The 17,723-nt window shown below is 36.8% G+C and overlaps 2 protein-coding genes and 1 non-coding gene across 4 annotated transcripts; 1 reads left to right on the top strand and 2 right to left on the bottom strand.

The window, feature by feature from the left end:
* Positions 1 to 3,174: 3,174 nt before the first annotated feature.
* TRNAP-CGG (transfer RNA proline (anticodon CGG)) lies at positions 3,175 to 3,246 on the bottom strand. Its single transcript has one exon. It is a non-coding gene; the product is annotated as a tRNA-Pro (tRNA).
* LOC112789151 (uncharacterized) lies at positions 3,198 to 5,583 on the top strand. Of its 2 annotated transcripts, none has more exons than XM_025830922.3 (3): positions 3,198 to 3,980; positions 4,711 to 4,917; positions 5,185 to 5,583. In XM_025830922.3, exons 1-3 carry the CDS (start codon positions 3,363 to 3,365, stop codon positions 5,257 to 5,259), a joined length of 900 nt encoding a protein of 299 aa, XP_025686707.1. In that variant the 5' UTR covers positions 3,198 to 3,362; the 3' UTR covers positions 5,260 to 5,583. The 2 variants fall into 2 exon arrangements, with proteins under 2 accessions (XP_025686707.1, XP_072088383.1); XM_072232282.1 differs by having other exon boundaries at positions 3,272 to 3,980; positions 4,711 to 4,866.
* Positions 5,584 to 5,961: 378 nt separating this feature from the next.
* Positions 5,962 to 10,666, bottom strand: LOC112789150 (protein DETOXIFICATION 46, chloroplastic). Its single transcript, XM_025830921.3, has 14 exons — positions 9,853 to 10,666; positions 9,318 to 9,412; positions 9,127 to 9,235; positions 8,911 to 8,966; positions 8,600 to 8,655; positions 8,034 to 8,172; positions 7,807 to 7,944; positions 7,654 to 7,722; positions 7,447 to 7,557; positions 7,101 to 7,229; positions 6,861 to 6,938; positions 6,701 to 6,772; positions 6,515 to 6,574; positions 5,962 to 6,391 (listed from the first exon to the last, which is right to left on the bottom strand). The coding sequence occupies exons 1-14, from the start codon at positions 10,262 to 10,264 to the stop codon at positions 6,290 to 6,292; spliced, it is 1,626 nt and encodes a 541-aa protein (XP_025686706.1). The 5' UTR covers positions 10,265 to 10,666; the 3' UTR covers positions 5,962 to 6,289.
* Positions 10,667 to 17,723: the final 7,057 nt, after the last annotated feature.

Genomic DNA, 17,723 nt, shown 5'->3' with positions numbered 1-17,723 from the left:
AAGGTTCGGCAAGTTGCAAAAGCAAACATTCAGGTATATGCTCAATCGAATACTACACCTGATTAATCATCACTCAAACGTGTTTAGTTAACTTAGTGACATGTGAATGTTTTGTATCATTTGATATAATGTAGGGAAAAGAGAATCTGGAGAGGCATTTCGAGAATACGAATTTTCCATGCGAGTCTAAAGAGGTTTTGCCTGTTAGTTTTAGCGTGCCTCGTGATGGAAAGAACAAGAGTGGGGAACAGAAGACTTTGGGTGTTCTGCTGAAGCCTCGATACATTTGATGAACAAGTTTGAAAAACGAAGAAGATTTTGGATTTGACAGAGTTGATTTGACTAAGCAAAAGAAGCCTAATCCTCTGTGTGATGGTTTACCCAATGCAAGTTAGTTTCATCGCAATGTGGTGGTGTTGTAGTTATAGTCACATCGCTTGTTGTAGTTTTGTTTAGTTTAGTTTAGTTTATGGTTTGATGTTCTACTATTTTGGTAGAACTAGCTAGTTAGTTGTTGTTGTTGTAGGATTATGCTATGTTTCTCTACCATTTCCATGCATGGATGGGTTGAGCTTGCCACCTCCTTGTCAATGGGGCTAGGTGGTGGGGTCCACCCTTTTGTGGATATGGCTAAAGACCAAAGTAGTAGTATTTTGGATGCTGGGTTTGTAGCTTGTTCTAACTATAATATAATGGTAACAATAAAAAAAATTAAAAATATATACTTTAGTGTTGTGTCATTTTCTCGAATATTTGATGTGCTAATTTTGGTTTGGACAGTGCCTGAAAGGGGCTGTATTTATGTAAATGCCAAGGTCAAAGGTTGCAGTGTTGTTCTGGAATAATGGCAGCTATGAGAGTATCTCAGATGCTGTAGATTGTGCATGCTTTTTTTGAAGCATTAAGAATGTAATGGTCAAACAGTTTGGGTGTTATGGGTTCTTGGAAGCAATACTAAAATGGTGAAAAACGTTGACTGGTACTGAAGGTGACTGTTTTGTTTTGTATTTTGAAGGTAGAGCTTTTTTGTCTTCAACCTTATCCAAGTCTCAAATGAATATCTTAATTTATTTTTGGGGGCCGGGGTCGATTAAATTAAATGAACTCATTTTAAATTTTTTTATTTTATTGAATGTATGGGTTTGTGGAAGCAACTTTTCTGTTCGGATTCCTGGTACTGGCAGTATCATCAAGGGATGAACGTTCTGTGGGTCTGATGGATCAGCCATGAAAAAGGGAACTCCTAAACCGTCCTCATTTGCTGACTATATGTACCAAGTAGTGTGGCACTTATTAGTTAACTTTTCAAACGTTGGTGCTTGGCCGGTACGGCCGCACCCCAAAACCCCAGGTTTCTAGTGGTTATTTATTTATATATTTATTTTTGTTCATGGTATCATCTAATTCAACAGGCTAAAGAATAATGAGTTATGCTAGGGAATTAACCGGTCTTAACAAAGATAAGTTGATATACATGAATGGTCTTAACAAAGATAAGTTGATATACATGAATGTTTCTTCTGCTAAATATTATGATGTTTCTTTTTCATATTAATAAATATTTTTTAATGTATTTTTCAAATTTTTTGTGTTGCAAATGTAGATATTTCTATTTTTTTAAGAATTATATGTTTTTTTTAAACTCTAGTTGGACGTTTTTTTATTAAACATTAGGATGTTTTTTAATATTAAATGGATGTTTTTTTAGTATATTTTTGTAATTAACAACTCTTCAAACTGAACCGGATTGTACTTTCCGCAAAACTGTACCACCTTCATCAGCATCGCAAGGTCACTCCTCCGAGTCTTGACACGAGCTTTGTTTCATCGACCACCACAATGAACTTGTCGAAGAAGATGGCCTCCAGCAGGAAAGAGCGCTGCCGCAACTTTTTACAAGGTTGAGGTCGGGTCCACTTCATCGGCGTCGTCGATAACGAGATCGAGGCAGGAATTGTCGTCGAGGATAGAGAGCGAAATTCTGAGAGAACGTGCCTGTTCCTTAGTGCGCTTGGAGGTAGGGACGCTGATGATGTTGGAGTGTTGACCGATGAAGAGGAGATGACCGAACTTGGCAACGACGAAGCGGTAGTGGAGCCGGTGCCGAGGACCATGCCAGACTTGACGTACTCAACGGCTTTGTCGGCGGCGAACTTTTTAAAGGTCGTCTTGCATGAGGGCAGGGGTGGAGAGGGTCTGACGGTGAGAGAGAGAATTTGTGTGTATTGTTGTTGGGGTGTGCAGGTTAATATGAAAGAGAAGGAGAATGTTTTTATAGTTTTTAATTAGGTTTCATTAATGAGTTTTTAATTATTTAAATTTTGAATTTAAAAAATTTAAAATTAATTATTAATAATTATAATTAATTGAGTTATTTAATTATTGGTTGGTTACCCACTTAGTTTCCTATACTTTTTCAAAAATAATTTGTCACAAATCTAAACTTGATTTAAGACTTTGACATTTACTTAAGCGGATGTGTAAATTAATCACTCGAGAAATTTAAATTGGTTAAAATTAGTATTTAATTGGGTACGTTTTATTTCTTTGAACCAAAAAGATAGGGTTTATTTCGGCCTGCCGAGTTTTCTTCTACTATGGTTTCAAATGACTCACTCTATGATATGGGAAAGATATTTGATTTTCCCATTTATTCGATAATTTCTTAACATCCTGTGAGAAAGTTTTATTGATGATAATTATGTCTCGGATCATGTATGAATCTTGTTATCACTATGCCTCTTCCATTGAGATGGATTGCGAAATTGAGCACAAATAAGGTAATACCTTTTGATTATTGTGGTGAGAAACATATATTTCAACCAACAATAGTCAATAATTAATAGGCTTTTACATATATGTAACGAAATCTGTACTAAAACTGATTTTATGATAAAAATAGAAATGTAATAAACTAGCCAATGAAAACAAATAATATTTCCCTTGGCAAAGTAGCATTTTAATTGGCAAAGTCTTTTTATTGAATAATTTAAAATGCAAGACATGTGGCTTTGGCTTGAAAACACACCAGTTTATGGCAACTGATTAACACTCTTAAAAAAGAAAACTATAAATTGTGGCTATCGTAGCAATAAATAAACTTGGAGCATATGGTCTAATCTTAGTTTCTCTTTCGTTCCTTTCTTCATCAGCTAAGCAACAAAGTAAAAAGAAGGGGTGTTCCGAGAATCGAACTCAGGACCTCTCGCACCCGAAGCGAGAATCATACCACTAGACCAAACACCCAGCCTGATCAAGAATATCTCCTAATAATTTTATCACAAATAAATTCTCTGCTATCCCCAATCCTAAATTATACTTGAGAAACCCAGGAATCCAAACAACGAAGCAAAAATCTGAAAATGGCGTCTTCAGCAACTCACTTTCTCCATTTTCTTCGTTCACAACCACTGTCTTCTTCTTCTTCTTCTTCTTCTTCTTCTTCTTCTTCTTCATTCGTTTCGCTACTGAAACCGCTTCTTCTTTCCTCTCCCAATGTCTTATCCATGCATACTTCACCGCTTCTTCCACAAAACCTCTTCCCCTCCCTCACTCGCCACCACTTCTCTTCACCTTCCCTCTATCTTCCTCACGCGCCTCCCCCTTTTGTGGCTCTCACGGGTTCATCACAAAACTCGGAGGAGGAAGATGACTACTACAATGACGAAGACGACGAAACGGAGCTGTACGATGAAGAATCTGACGACGACGATGATTTGGAATCGGAAAGGAGCAGTTTTGAGGAGAATACACAGATAGGTTCAGAATCGAATTCAACTTCGTCGCCATTGGAGAGGAAGAGAGAGGAGAGGTTGAAGGTAGAGGTTCCGAGTCTCAGCGTGAAGGAAAGGAAAGAGCTTGCGTCTTACGCGCACAGTTTGGGGAAGAAGCTCAAGACCCAGTTGGTGGGAAAGTCCGGTGTTACCCCCAATGTTGCAACCTCTTTCATTGAGACACTTGAAGCCAATGAGCTTCTCAAGGTATCAATTTCAATTTCCCTGTTAATTGTGTTGTTATTGTTGTTGGAGGAACATGCTTGAGAGATTTTCTCGCTTCAGTATTGTTATGCTTGCCATGTGTTTGATGAATTTCCTGAGAGAGATGGGAAAGAGCGGAACTTGTTTTCCGTGTTTCCTATTCCCAATTCACAAGATTTAGGTAATTTTCCTCTTGGATTGCTTATGAAATTGGGTGTAAGCAGTTAGTTTTCTCATGTTTTGCATTTGCGATTGGTAGTATTTTTCCTTTCTTGAAGTTGTTACTTATATTAAACCATGGAAAACCATCAAATGAAATGCTTAAAAGGACTATGGCACGTAATGTTATTATATCATGGCATTGCATGCAAAACATGGATAAACTGTGTTGGACAGCTTTCCTTTGTCCCTTCGGTTTTCCATGTACTGCTTAAATTCTTCGAATTATTGAGTGGTTGGAAAGTGGAAATTGAGCTACTTTGCATGCTTATTGTGATCATTAATTATTGTAGACTGCAGAGAGGGTAATATTTGTAGGGCTTATACTTTATATCATGTGTCTACTGTGCTAAGATCTTATTCAGAGTGAGGTTAGTAGTTGTTATGCTGTTCAAACATTTTTGAACTTTATTGGCTTTTAGAAGTTATAATAGTTATGGTAAAAATGATCAGTTTCTGTACAAACACTTGGATTCTAATAATTTGTAGTTGCAATTTTGAATGGCATTTGCAGATTAAAATACATAGGAGTTGCCCTGGTGAGTTGGAAGATGTGGTGAAGCAGCTGGAAGAAGCAACCGGTTCAGTGGCAGTTGGCAAAATTGGTCGAACCCTGATTATATACAGGCCTAGTCTCACCAAATTGAAGGCCGAAGAAAAAAAGAAACAAGTTCGTCAACTCTTTCTTAAAAGACAATTAAAATACAGACAATTAAACAAGGTATTAATTTTAACCAAGTTGGGTTGGTCTAGTGGTTAGCTCACTAGTCCGCTTAAGCAAGTGTCGGGGGTTCGAATCTCGCCTTGTGCATGCAGCAACCCATTGGCCAGCGGCAAACCCTTAAATGGAGCTCAGTACCGCGACGGATTAGTCCTTGACCTGCCGGGTTGGGGGATACCGTGGGAAACAAAAAAAAAAAATTTATTTTATCGTTATCTTATCTTTCCTAATTACTAGTACTATTCGATATTGTTGTGAAAACTACAGAGTAGGGAACAAGTACCAAAATTATCACGGCGTGGTTCATCTTCATCGTGGAAAGTGAGGAGTAGTAGGTCATAATTAACACCTATTGGATTGGCTATTGTTAGTGGAATTATTTTCTTGAGGTTTGTCATGTCCCGTGGCCTAAACAAACTTGAGGATTTGCAATGATGGATTCCGGTGCTCGAGATGAAGGATCGTTTTCAACCAATTATGCTCTTGGTAATTAACACTTGTTAGTAAGTGCAGAAGTCAGTTGAAACGTTAGTATTTAGTAATGAATGCTTGTACTATATAATCAATGTTATGTGAGCAAAGCTACGGAGTGTGTGTAGAAGGGTAGAACGGTGCTTGGATTGAATTCTTTATTTTTGGAATATTTGTGCTTTCTTATTTGCAAAATATCTAAGCCCTTAATCTGTTAATTTTATTATGCATCCAAGAACAATTTTTTGTCATTTTAAGTTTTTAACTAAACTCTTTTTTAGAATTTGATTAAAATTGAAATGATTTATATGTTAAAAACATATAGTTATTTTTACCTTTTTGTGACACTACTATAAAAAAGAAAGATTTAAAGTAAGAAATAGGGGGGAAAAGTCCAACACCACCAATTGACCCTAACCAACTGCCTTGATCAACACAGATAGCCCCGGCTGAGTGCGTTGGATGACCCTGGCTAACCACCGGCCAACTGAACCAACAGAAGCAGGCCGCCCCTGCCAGCCGGCGCGATCAACCACACCAGCAGATTTCGACAGAATAAATAAAAAGTAAAAATACAAAATCAAATTATTTTATCAATTTTTAAATAAATCAATTCTTGTTTTGCATTTTGCATTACAATTTAAAGAATTATAAGCTACAGTACAGACAACATGCTTCCTTCCTTACAATATGTGACACTAACAAAAAAATAATACAACGGATAAAGAGTTTCTTTTTTTGGTAGAATAGTAGAAATCCTATAGAAGGGAATCTTGTCTGGCATTTGAGATCTCATAGAGGGTATGATTCTTTCAGTATTGGTTTCCATATCCATACTTGAACGAGACCATTAGTTAAAAGGAAAGAATATCCATGTGCTGGTAAAAATAGTATTTCTAACCTAGGTAGCCTTCAACTTTTGCAGCTCATGTTGGCTTAAATCTTCTGAGGACAGAACGCTACTGGGAGAGAGAAGGCGCAAAAGGGCAATTGAAAACCGAGCCTAATGATCATAAAAGAATTGCATGTCAGAATATTTGGAAAACAAATTATTAGTACAAACAACGTTACTCTTCAAAAAAGGTCATAGTCTGCATGTTATGCCAATTTGAGATCCAAGTCTTACCCACTGAAATCCGGCAAGGGCAAACCAACAGCCTTGCAAACCAAATCTACTGCTTAAGACCTGGCACATTGGTAGATTGTGTTTTGTTACAAATGCAGCATAATGGATCAAGCAGCTATTACTAATAATAGAAGTGATAATATCTATTCTCTAACAATCATAATAACAAAAGAGAGAAGTGGTTACTGATAGCACTAGTGCACCAAGACAAAAGCATCCACTCATTGACAAGCTTATGAATCTTAGATCCCGTCCAGCCTGATTAAGCAATGTGCAACGATGTTATAAACTTAAAAATACAGTTTTTATATAATGGATTGAACTGAATATCCAAGCAGGAACATACCAACAATGTTCCTTCCAAGCATACAGTAGGTGGTGTCACAGATAGCGCTATGAAATACGGTATCAGCACTTTATGCATCTGTACGGTCGCAAATGCAGCAAATTACCAACTTATGCTTACATTCTAAAACTACGTCTAGTTTATAAGAGTATATGCTTTTCTGCCTATATATCCTGCCAAACAATGTAGGAAAAGGAGATTGAGAATATATCTAAGCTAAATTGTAAAAGTTAAACTAACCCCTTGGATGACCATCTGATCAGGTGTAAAAAGATAAGGGAATAACCAAGGAATAGATGTTCCAACAATCCCCAACAACAATCCAAGTATAGCTCCAATACTTACAAGAGACCTTAGAAGCAACCAGGCCTGTTGAAAGTATAAATTCAGGGAATTTCAAATATCCAAAACAAAACAATATCTAGATAGAATCTGCAAAATAGATTAGTTAGGAGAATGGAGTGCCAGCTTATGAAGCAATCCTTCCCAACCAAAAGGAAAGATACAATTTCAAACTATGAGCAAAAGAGAGATTTAAAACAGGGGAGAGAGATCCTCTGAAACAGCAATTAAGAGCATCACAAACCTTTGCCAAATTCCGATTTATTCCATATATCAACCCAGGCATAAATGATTGAGCAGTTTGGGAGAGAGGTTCGCCCCAAACTGTACATGTCATGTAGATTTGAACCATAACCTGCAACAAGTGTTGAGTAATCAATTTAGTTCGCTGAAATGAGCAGATGGAAAGCAACGGAATGGAGTCACAAAATAAGAAGGGGGATAAACAAACTTGGTGAGCGGCCATTGTATGGGTACCCATTGAAGTAGCATTATATATAAGCAGCGAGTAGAAAGCCACCTAAGATCAGAACTTTCAGTTAGTTTTGAAGTCTCAGAATACAGCAAAGAGAGAACCACAAATATAACAAATACTGAATGCAACCTTTGACATCAGTGTTAAAAATACAGGAGCAGCAAGACCAAGTATATTCAGAAATTCTTTCCCTGAAGGAATGGATAAAGCAAGTGCATCGTATCCTTTCTTGTTTAGATTTTGAATCATCATATATGCAGAAAATACCTAGAACCAGAAACAGATAAAAAGGAAGTGAATACAGAGTTGAGTACACTATAAAAAATTAATGTATATCGAGAGTTTGTCGGGCACACTTGAGATATCATTGCAGCCCATGCAGCCCCTGCAATACCATATCCTAAGATGCGGCACAAAACTACAAGACCAATTCCATTTATAACGGTGGCAGCTGCCAAAGACTTCAAAGGTCCCCAGGAATCCTTCATGCCAAGACTGCAACAGAAAATTGTGAATATGAAGATAGGAAATTAAATTTACAAGCAGGTGTTTATCAATTATCATAATATCATACAAGCAAAGGTGAACCCAATATTAGCATATTACATTTACTTGGGATAAGAGAAACTTCAAAAAAGATTGCTCAAACAACTTAAAGAAAATTTATGAAAAAACATGAGATCTGAATTCAAGTTCCATTTAAAATATACAAAACATACAAATACCACTAACAAACAGTTAGACCCTTGATATCAGAGAAATGTCAAAGCAATAAGTTGTAGGATTGGTCGATAGTTTCCACAGTGAACATGAAATGACGCGAAATATGATGTCATGACTCGAGCAGTATGACAGATTTGATAAAAAAAATTTACAACCACTCATTTCAGAATCACACAAGAAATATATAGCATATTTGCACCTTGCACTCTGAGCAACCCATCCAGAAAGTAAAGCAGGCCATGCCAAGCTTCGAATCTAACACCAAAAGATACTCGGTGAAACTACATAAAACAGATAATGATATCTTTGCTTGATCATTAGCAAAAACAAATAAATGATTAAGAAAGGAGAGAGGTATCTTATTTGCAACTTTGAATATCTTTCTTAAAGAAAACGTCAGTACTGAACAATTTACTTCCCTCCACAAAATCTTTGATGATTTAGTGTGTTTATAGACATGAATCGTGATCTTCATCTAAATTGAAGGATATGTAATCAGAGGAAACAAACCTGAACATAAGTATTAGCAGCAGGTACAACATGTGCATTCTTTGGTCCAGTAAAAGCTGGAGAAAGTAGTAAAAAAGAGAAGAAAGAAAGGCATTAACAGAAAAATATCAGTCATGGAATTTGATATGCTAAATTTCCTCCATAAATGCATTATAGCTATACAAAATGCATTATTGGAGGAGCAGAAAAAGGTTTGAATCATTTCATAATTAATACCGGTGAGTATTGCTGCACCAAACACCTTTGTGAACAAAAGCATCGAGATGCCACAGGCTAAGCCAACAAAAAGTAAGACAGATATGTGATGCTGAACTTCTTCTCTATCCTACACAAACACATGCACTCAACAAAAGCAGCATACATATTCACTAATGTTTTATAGCAGAAGGGAAAAAGGGAAGCCTAACCTGGTTAGCAAGGGCAGTTGCAACCATATTGGAGGTAGCAATAGAGAGGAACATGAACATGTAGCTCATGTAATCACACACAACCGTGGCAGGACCTGCTCATGGGAAAATAAAACAATCTAATTCCACATTTGCCAATTGCCATTACTAAATGCGAATGACTTAAATGCACCAAGTTTAACTTGTGCATGATACAGTACACTGAGGTAATCTATCAGTGTGTGTATATATAATTAAACTGAAATCTACATAACTGTATTACCAATGGTGCATAGCATTGTTTTATATAGGACAATGCTGGTGTATCATCTACCAAGATAATCTAAATGGTATAAATTTAAACACAATTTTACATCAATAATTACTATTAAATCTACACTATTGGATTATTTTGGTGCATAAAGCAACAGATATTCATTCACTAGAGTCTACAAAATAACAGAACACAATTACTCTTTACTCATACAAGGTGGCTCATAAACAATCAATTTCCTTCAAATGATAATCAAAATTAAGCAGTGGAAATTTCCCATACCTAAGGCAGCAAGCTCAATTGAGCTACCGTGACCAATAACAGCAGTATCCATGAGGCTCATGATGGGCCCACACAACCAAAGCCCAGTAGCAGGCCCAGTAAACATCACAATCTCCTTCACCTGGCTCCATATACCCTGATCTGCAAGCTCCTTCTTCTCACCCTCTTCTTCCACCGCCACCACCATTCCATCGTTATCTTCGGAACTACCACTGAGCTCTTGTCCCTGAGCCACACGAGCCGGTCGGAACCCAAAGCGACGTCGTATTGACGCCGCATGGAACGATTTCGAAGGAAGAGCAGCGTTGTAGTTGCGAGCTGAGAGTGATGAAGGAAGTGAAATTAGGTTGGGGTTTCTGAGGGAAGGGGTGTGAATAGTACGAGGCAAAGGCAATGAAAGTTTCAGTGCCATTTTTCTCTTCTTTTGGTTGTTTTTTTTTTATTTTCTTTTATTTATTTATTTATTTTGGGTTGTGTTGTATTGAAGTGCAAGTAGAAAGGGAAGGGGGAGTGAGGGTTCAAATAAAATTGGACAGGAGAACGAAGAAAAAGGGAGTGGCTGGTAATGGTGACAAGACAGAGCCGAGTGAGTGAATGTGGATTGATATTGGCCGTTTAATAAAAGAACACGAGAATTTAAGAGGGAATTAGTTCGTTTTTTTTTTTGCGCCTTTTTGTAACTTGCTATTTTTCTGTCCCCCTATAATTCAATGATGTGTTGCCTTGTCGTCTCGGCATCTTCCTCAACTTGAGTTTTTCTTTCTGGCGAAGTTGACCTTTCAGTGGCAGTGACTCAATTCATCTCTTTGTTTTCAGTTTTTTTTGGCACAATCTTTTGGGGTCTTTTTATGCTACCACCACCAGTCAACTTTAACTGGGCTTCTTAGCCCAATAGTCTGATCTGATGAGGCAAGCCTGCCCAATATTAATGGATTTTGAATTTTTAAGACTTTTGTGGATAAAAAAAAATGTGTTGGGATATGAGACCCTGGGCCAGAAATATGGCTCAGGTTAATTTCGTAGATCTGAAACACACAAGGATATGAGAGCCTGTCTGGGCGCTATTTGGGTGAAAAATGTCATTACCAGTGTATGTAACTTTAATGAAATTCCTTGTCTGAGCCGTTATTTGGGAGGATGTTCACAAACTCAAGAAAAAAAAAAAAAGACAACTGAAAGATAGCCATAGAGAGATTTAAAGGGAAGCTTAAGGGATGGAAGACAAAATGCTTATCTATGGTGAGGAGAATCACATTAGTTCAATCAGTCATTAGCCCTTGTCTTAACTTTGATATGGCACGCACTAAGATTCCGATTGGAGTTTGCAAGGAAATAAAAAAGCTCCAAAAAAGCTTTATTTGAGGAGAAGAGAATAATAATAGAAAATTGCATGTTATTAGTAGGGAGAAAATGTGCAAGCCAAAAGTTTAAGGAGGATTGGGGATTTGAAAGTTCAGTTTGATGAATAGAGCATTCCTTATAAAAACTCTGTAGAGAATCTTGATAGAGGAAGAATTGTTGTGGATTAATTCGATTTATGCTAAATATGGCAGGGGTCAAAACCTTTTCAAGAACATCATAACTCACTCTTCGGACTCTCCTCTCCGAAAACAATTAGTTGAATTATGGGAGAGTATGAAAATTAATATAGGTTATGACATTGGTAACGGATGAAAAGCGAGGATTTGGAATAATTTTTGGATAAAGAGTGAAGACATACTCAAGATGAACAGACAATATAGTGGAAGCCAAAGTCCGTGATTTCGTCCTTTCAAATGGAGAGTGGAACACAAATCTCCTGAGGTAATTTCTCTCCAGTGACTCTATTAACAAAATAAGAGTATTATTACCTCCTAATGATGATATGGATAAAGACAAAATGTTTTGGAGAGAAACATGTGACGGAAACTTTACTATGGCAAGCGCTTACTTTATGCTTGATAATGATCGGAGAGGGGAGGATATAGCCTGAAAAATTATATGGAATTGGAGAAGTCTACAGCATATTAAATGCTTTATGTGGATGGTCCTACACAAGAGACTATTAACTGTTAGCTGAAGAGCTAAGCTTTTTGACAGTTGCCCAAACCGCTACCTCTGCAATGGATAACAAGAAACTCTCATCTACGTTTTAAGGAATTGTTCTGCTGCGTCCAATATGTGGACAGGTATGGTGAATCCCAACATATATATATATATATATATATATATATATATATATATATATATATATATATATATATATATATATATTAGATCTCCCTTTGATTTATGAATTAGATGGAACCGAAAATTAGCAACCCAAAAGATAAAATATGGATATCTTTTATCACAGTTACTTGCTAAAAGTTGTGGAATTGGAGAAACAAAGAAATATTTTTTCCTTTATACAAGAGGCCAGTCCATGCCAAGGATTCCATAATCTTCTTTGTACAAAGTATTCAAAAAATGTTCAAAAAGGACAAGTTGTTGTAGAGTCATCGGAGAAGAGATGAATGCCACATAAAATGAAAAACTCCTTCCTCGGGATGAAAAAAAAATCAATTCTGATGGACCTATCGTAAAAAATCTGGGCAAGGCAAGGTGTGGTGAACTATTAAGAAATGAACCAGAATGTTGGATAGCAGGTTACATGTAAAATATTAGAGACTGTACAGCATTCCAAGCAGAATTGTGGGGGGTTTTAAAGGGCTTGGAAACGGCTTGGGATTTAGGCCTAAAAATAATTGAATTGGAAGTAAATTCGAAGACTATTCTTTCAATTTTGAATAAACAGAACAGTTCTGTGCACCCAAATGCACTGGTGAAGAGAATCACTCAGTTCAAGCAGTGAGATTAGAAGTTGACCTTTATACATAACTATAAGGAAAGAAATCGGGCAATGGACCTTCTCGCTAGAAAAGTCTTAGCTTAAGCGAGGGATTTCATTTTGTTGATAAACCTGATCAGAAATTATGTAAATTATTGGTGAAGATGCTAGAGGTACTCATAACTCGAGAAATCTCGTCTCTATTATTTTTGGGTCTCGGTCCTGTCTGTCAACCGAAAAAAAAAGGACATGAGAGCCTGGAAGCTAATCAGCTAGAATTCTGGAGCATAATTGTTGAACAACCAAATTATCTAAACCGCCAAACTACAATTTTAGAAAAACCTAAATGGCAAAAAATCATGACAGTTATAAACAATAACAAACAAGACAAACATAAAAAATGAGGAATTAATAGTTTAATTTTGATGTATGAACGACGTAAAATATTTTATATATTTATCGTATCAAATATAACTCCGCCTATGTTACATTTGCGGTACATAGCCGGTCCCAAACCCGGATAAAGGAGGAGAGTTGTGTTAGGTCTTCGGAAACCAACATAAAAATATAGCCGAACCCTCTATGACATGAATCAAAGACATTATTGCGCTAAAGCTAGGTCGTTGCCCGAAAGCAACGCATCGTATGACTTGAGTATGGTGTCAAAGCAAGAGCCGCTGCATCGGTGTCCGGATATAGTGTTAAATGAGCAAGAGTTTTCGTGTTTTCGTGAACGGACGAGGGTAAATAAGCTAGTTCACAAAGTAAAAGGTAAAGGTCGAAACAACAGAAGGTTGAGATTTGGGACATGGAACATAGGCACTCTAACAGGAAAGTCTATGGAGGTGGTGGACACCATGACAAGGAGGAAGATTAACATTATGTGCCTACAAGAAACGAAATGGGTTGGTGCAAAGGCTAGGGAATTGGATACTTCTGGTTTCAAACTTTGGTATACATGAAAGATGAAGAATAGGAATAGGGTTGGAATAATTGTGGATAAGCAGTGGAAGAAGTACGTAGTAGATGTCAAGAGGGTGGGAGATCGGATCATCTCTATCAAACTTGTGGTGGAGGGAGGTGCTTTCCATGTGATTAGCGCCTATGCACCGCAAGTGGGTTCGGACGAACAACACAAGATAAGGTTTTGGGAGGATCTAGAGAGTTTGGTTTAAGGCATACTTTTGGGAGATAAGATTTTCTTAGGAGGAGATTTAAATGGCCATGTTGGGAGAGAAGTGATTAGATATGGGAGTATTCACGGAGGCCATGGTTTCGGGGTGATCAATGCCGAGGGTAAAACTATTTTGGACTTTTCCTCAACCTTTGATCTTCTCATCGCAAATACATGTTTTAAAAAGAGAGACGAACATCTTATAACCTATAAGAGTGGCATGACAAGCTCTCAAATCGACTTCTTCTTGTTGAGGAGAGTCGACCGAAAATTTTGCATTAACTGTAAAATTATCCCGGGAGAGAGTTTGACAACACAACATAGGGTGCTCGTCATGGATTTTCGCGTTGAGCAAAAGTTGAGGAAAAGACATCATACGAAGAACCCAAGGACGAGGTGGTGGCGGATGAAAGGTGAGGAACAAAGAAGCTTCCTAAGACGGGTAGGAGAAGAGGCAAAGTGGGATGGGAATGGAAGCGCGGAAGAGATGTGGAGGGAGATGGCAAAAGTTATTAGAAGAACAGCAAAAGAAAGTTTTGGTGAATCTAAAGGAATAGGACCAAGAGACAAGGAGTCTTGGTGGTGGAATCCGAGTATACAAGAAAAGATAAAGATAAAAAGTAAATGCTTTAAAGAGTGGTCTTTATGCCGCAGTGCAGATAACTGGGAAAAATATAAGGCGGCTAAGAAAGAGACAAAAGTGGCTGTAAGTGAAGCAAAAACAAGAGCATATGAGGGTCTCTACCTATCTTTGGGTACGAAAGAAGGAGAAAAAGGTATATATAGAGTCGCAAAGAGTCGGGAAAGAAGAACGAGAGATTTTGATCAGGTTAAGTGCATAAAGGATAAGGATGGAGAGGTGTTGGCTTAAGAGGAGAAGATTAATGAAAGGTGGAAGAGCTACTTCTATGAGTTATTTAATGAGGGACAAAAGACTCTTCCGAGCCTTGGTCGATTATGCACAAGGGAAGAAGATCAAAACTTTGACTACTATCGAAAGATTCGAGACTTTGAGGTAAAAGAGGCTCTAAAGCAGATGAAAAATGGCAGGGCAATAGGACCTGATAATATCCCGATTGAGGTTTTGAAGGGTCTTGGAGAAAAAGGCATCAACTAGTTAACCAAGCTTTTTAATGAGATTTTAAGGTCAAAGAAGATGTCTGATGAGTGGAGAGAGAGCACCTTGGTACCTATCTACAAGAATAATGGGGATATACAAAGTTGCGGAAACTATAAAGGGATTAAGCTTATGAGTCATACTATGAAGTTATGGGAAAGGGTGATAGAACGGAGGTTGAGAAAAGAGACACAAGTAACAGAAAACCAATTTGGATTTATGCCAGAAGGATCTACCACTGAAGTGATATACCTATTAAGAAGGATGATGGAGAGGTATCATAGTAATAAAAGGGATCTACATATGGTGTTTATTGATTTGGAAAAAGCGTATGATAGGGTACCAAGGGAGGTCTTATGGAAGGTTTTAGAAAAGAGGAGAGTAAGGATCGCATATATTCGGGCAATTAAAGACATGTATGATGGGGCCACAACTAGTGTGAAGACTCAAGGTGGTATGACGGAGGAATTCCCTATTGGTATAGGATTACACCATGGATCATCCTTAAGTCCATACCTTTTTACATTAGTCTTGGAAGTACTCACAGAGCACATCCAAGAGCCTGTGCCATGGTGCATGCTTTTTGCCGATGATATCGTCCTTATGGGAGAGTCAAGGAAAGACCTAAATAAGAAGTTGGAGTCATAGTTGTCAGAACCGAACCGGTGATCGAACCGATGAGATTACTGGGTCACTGAGTCACTGGTTCAACCGGTGGGTCACTGGTCGAACCGGTTAACTCGGTATAATTAAATAATTATATAAAATTTAATTATTTTTTATCATTTGTATTTTTATTTTTGTTTTTATAAAAATAATTATCATTTTTAAATTTTAATGCTTTATGAATTAGTTTATATTCATTTTTTTATTATATTATTATAGGTGAAAAGTCACGTAAAATTATTTTTTTGTGAAGTTGATATTTAAGAATCGTTAGATGATTTGACTAGTTTAACTAAATATCATCTAACGATTTTTAACTATCAACTTCATACGAAGACAAAAAACAAAATAATATATTAAAACAATAATATTAATAGATATCATATAATCATGAAAAGAAAAAATAAATTGTGATTAATTAATTTTTTTATTTATCTTTTTAATTTGTATATATTTAATAAAATTTATAGTTAAATAAAATGTAATTGATTTAAAAATGAGAGACTTTGAAATTAAAATAAATTGAATATAAGTGAAAAGCAAAAATGCTATATGTATTATAATTTGTATACTAATTAATGAGAATCACTCCAGCTTGGTGGTAGAAGCATGCCAGCTTCGAACCCCATTGGAAGCATTTTGGAGAATTTTTCAAAAATCATCACAAGCTGACACTTGGCAGTGCTGGAGGGTATGGTGTATGGTGGAGTTGCAGATTGCTGGTCTATTGTACATTCACCTTCAATATTGACCGATTGGCTCGGACCGGTCCAGTTTTCGCCGGTTTTCACCGGTTCACACCGGGTTAGACCGGTTCATACCGGTTCTTTGCCTGAAACGGTCGCAAGCTTGGACCGGACCGATATTAGGTCCGGTTTACTGGATTTCCGGTCGAACCGACCGGTCCGGTCCGGTTCTGACAACTATGGTTGGAGTTATAGAGAGAAGCTTCAGAAGTGTATGGTATGCGCATAAGTCGTAGCAAGACAGAATATATGGAATGTAAGTTCAGTCTGAGAAGGGAAAACCCCAATATAGAGGTGAAGATTGGAGAAAAGTTAAAAGTTTTAAGTATCTTGGGTGCATCATACAGGATAATGGAGAGATTGAACAGGATGTTAATCATAGGATCCAAGCAGGTTGGTCAAAATGACGGAGTGCATCTGGTTTTATATTCGACAAAAAAGTGCCTTTAAAACTTAAAGGTAAATTCTATCGCACCGCTATTAGACCGGCTATGCTGTATGGTACAGAGTGTTGGGCGGCTAAAGGGGAGAACGAACATAAGCTGAGTGTGGCAGAGATGAAGATGTTGAGATGGATGAGTGGTTATACGCTATTGGATAAAATAAGGAATGAAGATATAAGGGAGAGAGTTGGAGTAGCACCCATTGTAGAAAAGATGGTTGAATCGCGTCCTAGGTGGTTTGGACATATGAGAAGAAGACCGATAGAACATCCAGTTAGGAGGGTGGATGAGATGGAAGATGGACAAAGGGCGAAAGGCAGAGGAAGACCTAAGAAGACCATCCATGAGGTGGTCAAACGAGATCTACATATAAACGGTCTCTCTGTAGATATGATACATGACAGAGTACAATGACATCGTTTGATTCATGTAGTCGACCCCACTTAGTGGGACAAAGCTTTGTTATTGTTGTTATTGTTGTATCGTATCAAATATATGTATTTAGATATTATTTAAATAATAAAATTAAAAATTAATTATTTCAATGGGCTAAAATATTTTTATACTAATTATCCTGAAAAAATATGTAAAAATTAATGTCTAATGATAAATTGCAGTTAGATACTTAGATGTATAATCATTTCACGTAATACAAGATTGAGAAAAAACCACACCTATAAAATATAAGTAAATTATATAGTAAAAATGTAAATTTACATGGAATAAAAGAGATATAGAAAAAAATAGGACTTATATTTTGAATAATAATAAAATAATAAAAAATAATTATAAAAAAATATATTTTCTTTTTCTATACTACTTTATCCCTAAAATATATTATAGGCAACAAATTCTAACAATAAAAGTAGAACTAAAATTTATTTTAGACATATAAACTCTAATCAAATTAAACATC

Source organism: Arachis hypogaea, chromosome 3 (genome assembly GCF_003086295.3).
Source record: "Arachis hypogaea cultivar Tifrunner chromosome 3, arahy.Tifrunner.gnm2.J5K5, whole genome shotgun sequence".
In the NCBI taxonomy this organism is placed as follows: domain Eukaryota; kingdom Viridiplantae; phylum Streptophyta; class Magnoliopsida; order Fabales; family Fabaceae; genus Arachis; species Arachis hypogaea.
The sequence above is the reverse complement of the archived record's forward strand: the minus strand, read 5'-3'. Positions and strand labels throughout refer to the sequence as shown.

Bases quoted from the DNA above. Each gene is read 5' to 3' on its own strand.
- LOC112789151 (XM_025830922.3), top strand. From the start codon at position 3,363: ATGGCGTCTTCAGCAACTCACTTTCTCCATTTTCTTCGTTCACAACCA. The intron at 3,981-4,710 runs GTATCAATTTCA...TGGCATTTGCAG, and splicing joins AAGCCAATGAGCTTCTCAAG to ATTAAAATACATAGGAGTTG. The intron at 4,918-5,184 runs GTATTAATTTTA...TGAAAACTACAG, and splicing joins AATACAGACAATTAAACAAG to AGTAGGGAACAAGTACCAAA.
- LOC112789150 (XM_025830921.3), bottom strand. From the start codon at position 10,264: ATGGCACTGAAACTTTCATTGCCTTTGCCTCGTACTATTCACACCCCT. The intron at 7,723-7,806 runs GTTGCATTCAGT...TTCTGATCTTAG, and splicing joins TTTTAACACTGATGTCAAAG to GTGGCTTTCTACTCGCTGCT. The intron at 7,558-7,653 runs GTTTGTTTATCC...CACTTGTTGCAG, and splicing joins ATACAATGGCCGCTCACCAA to GTTATGGTTCAAATCTACAT.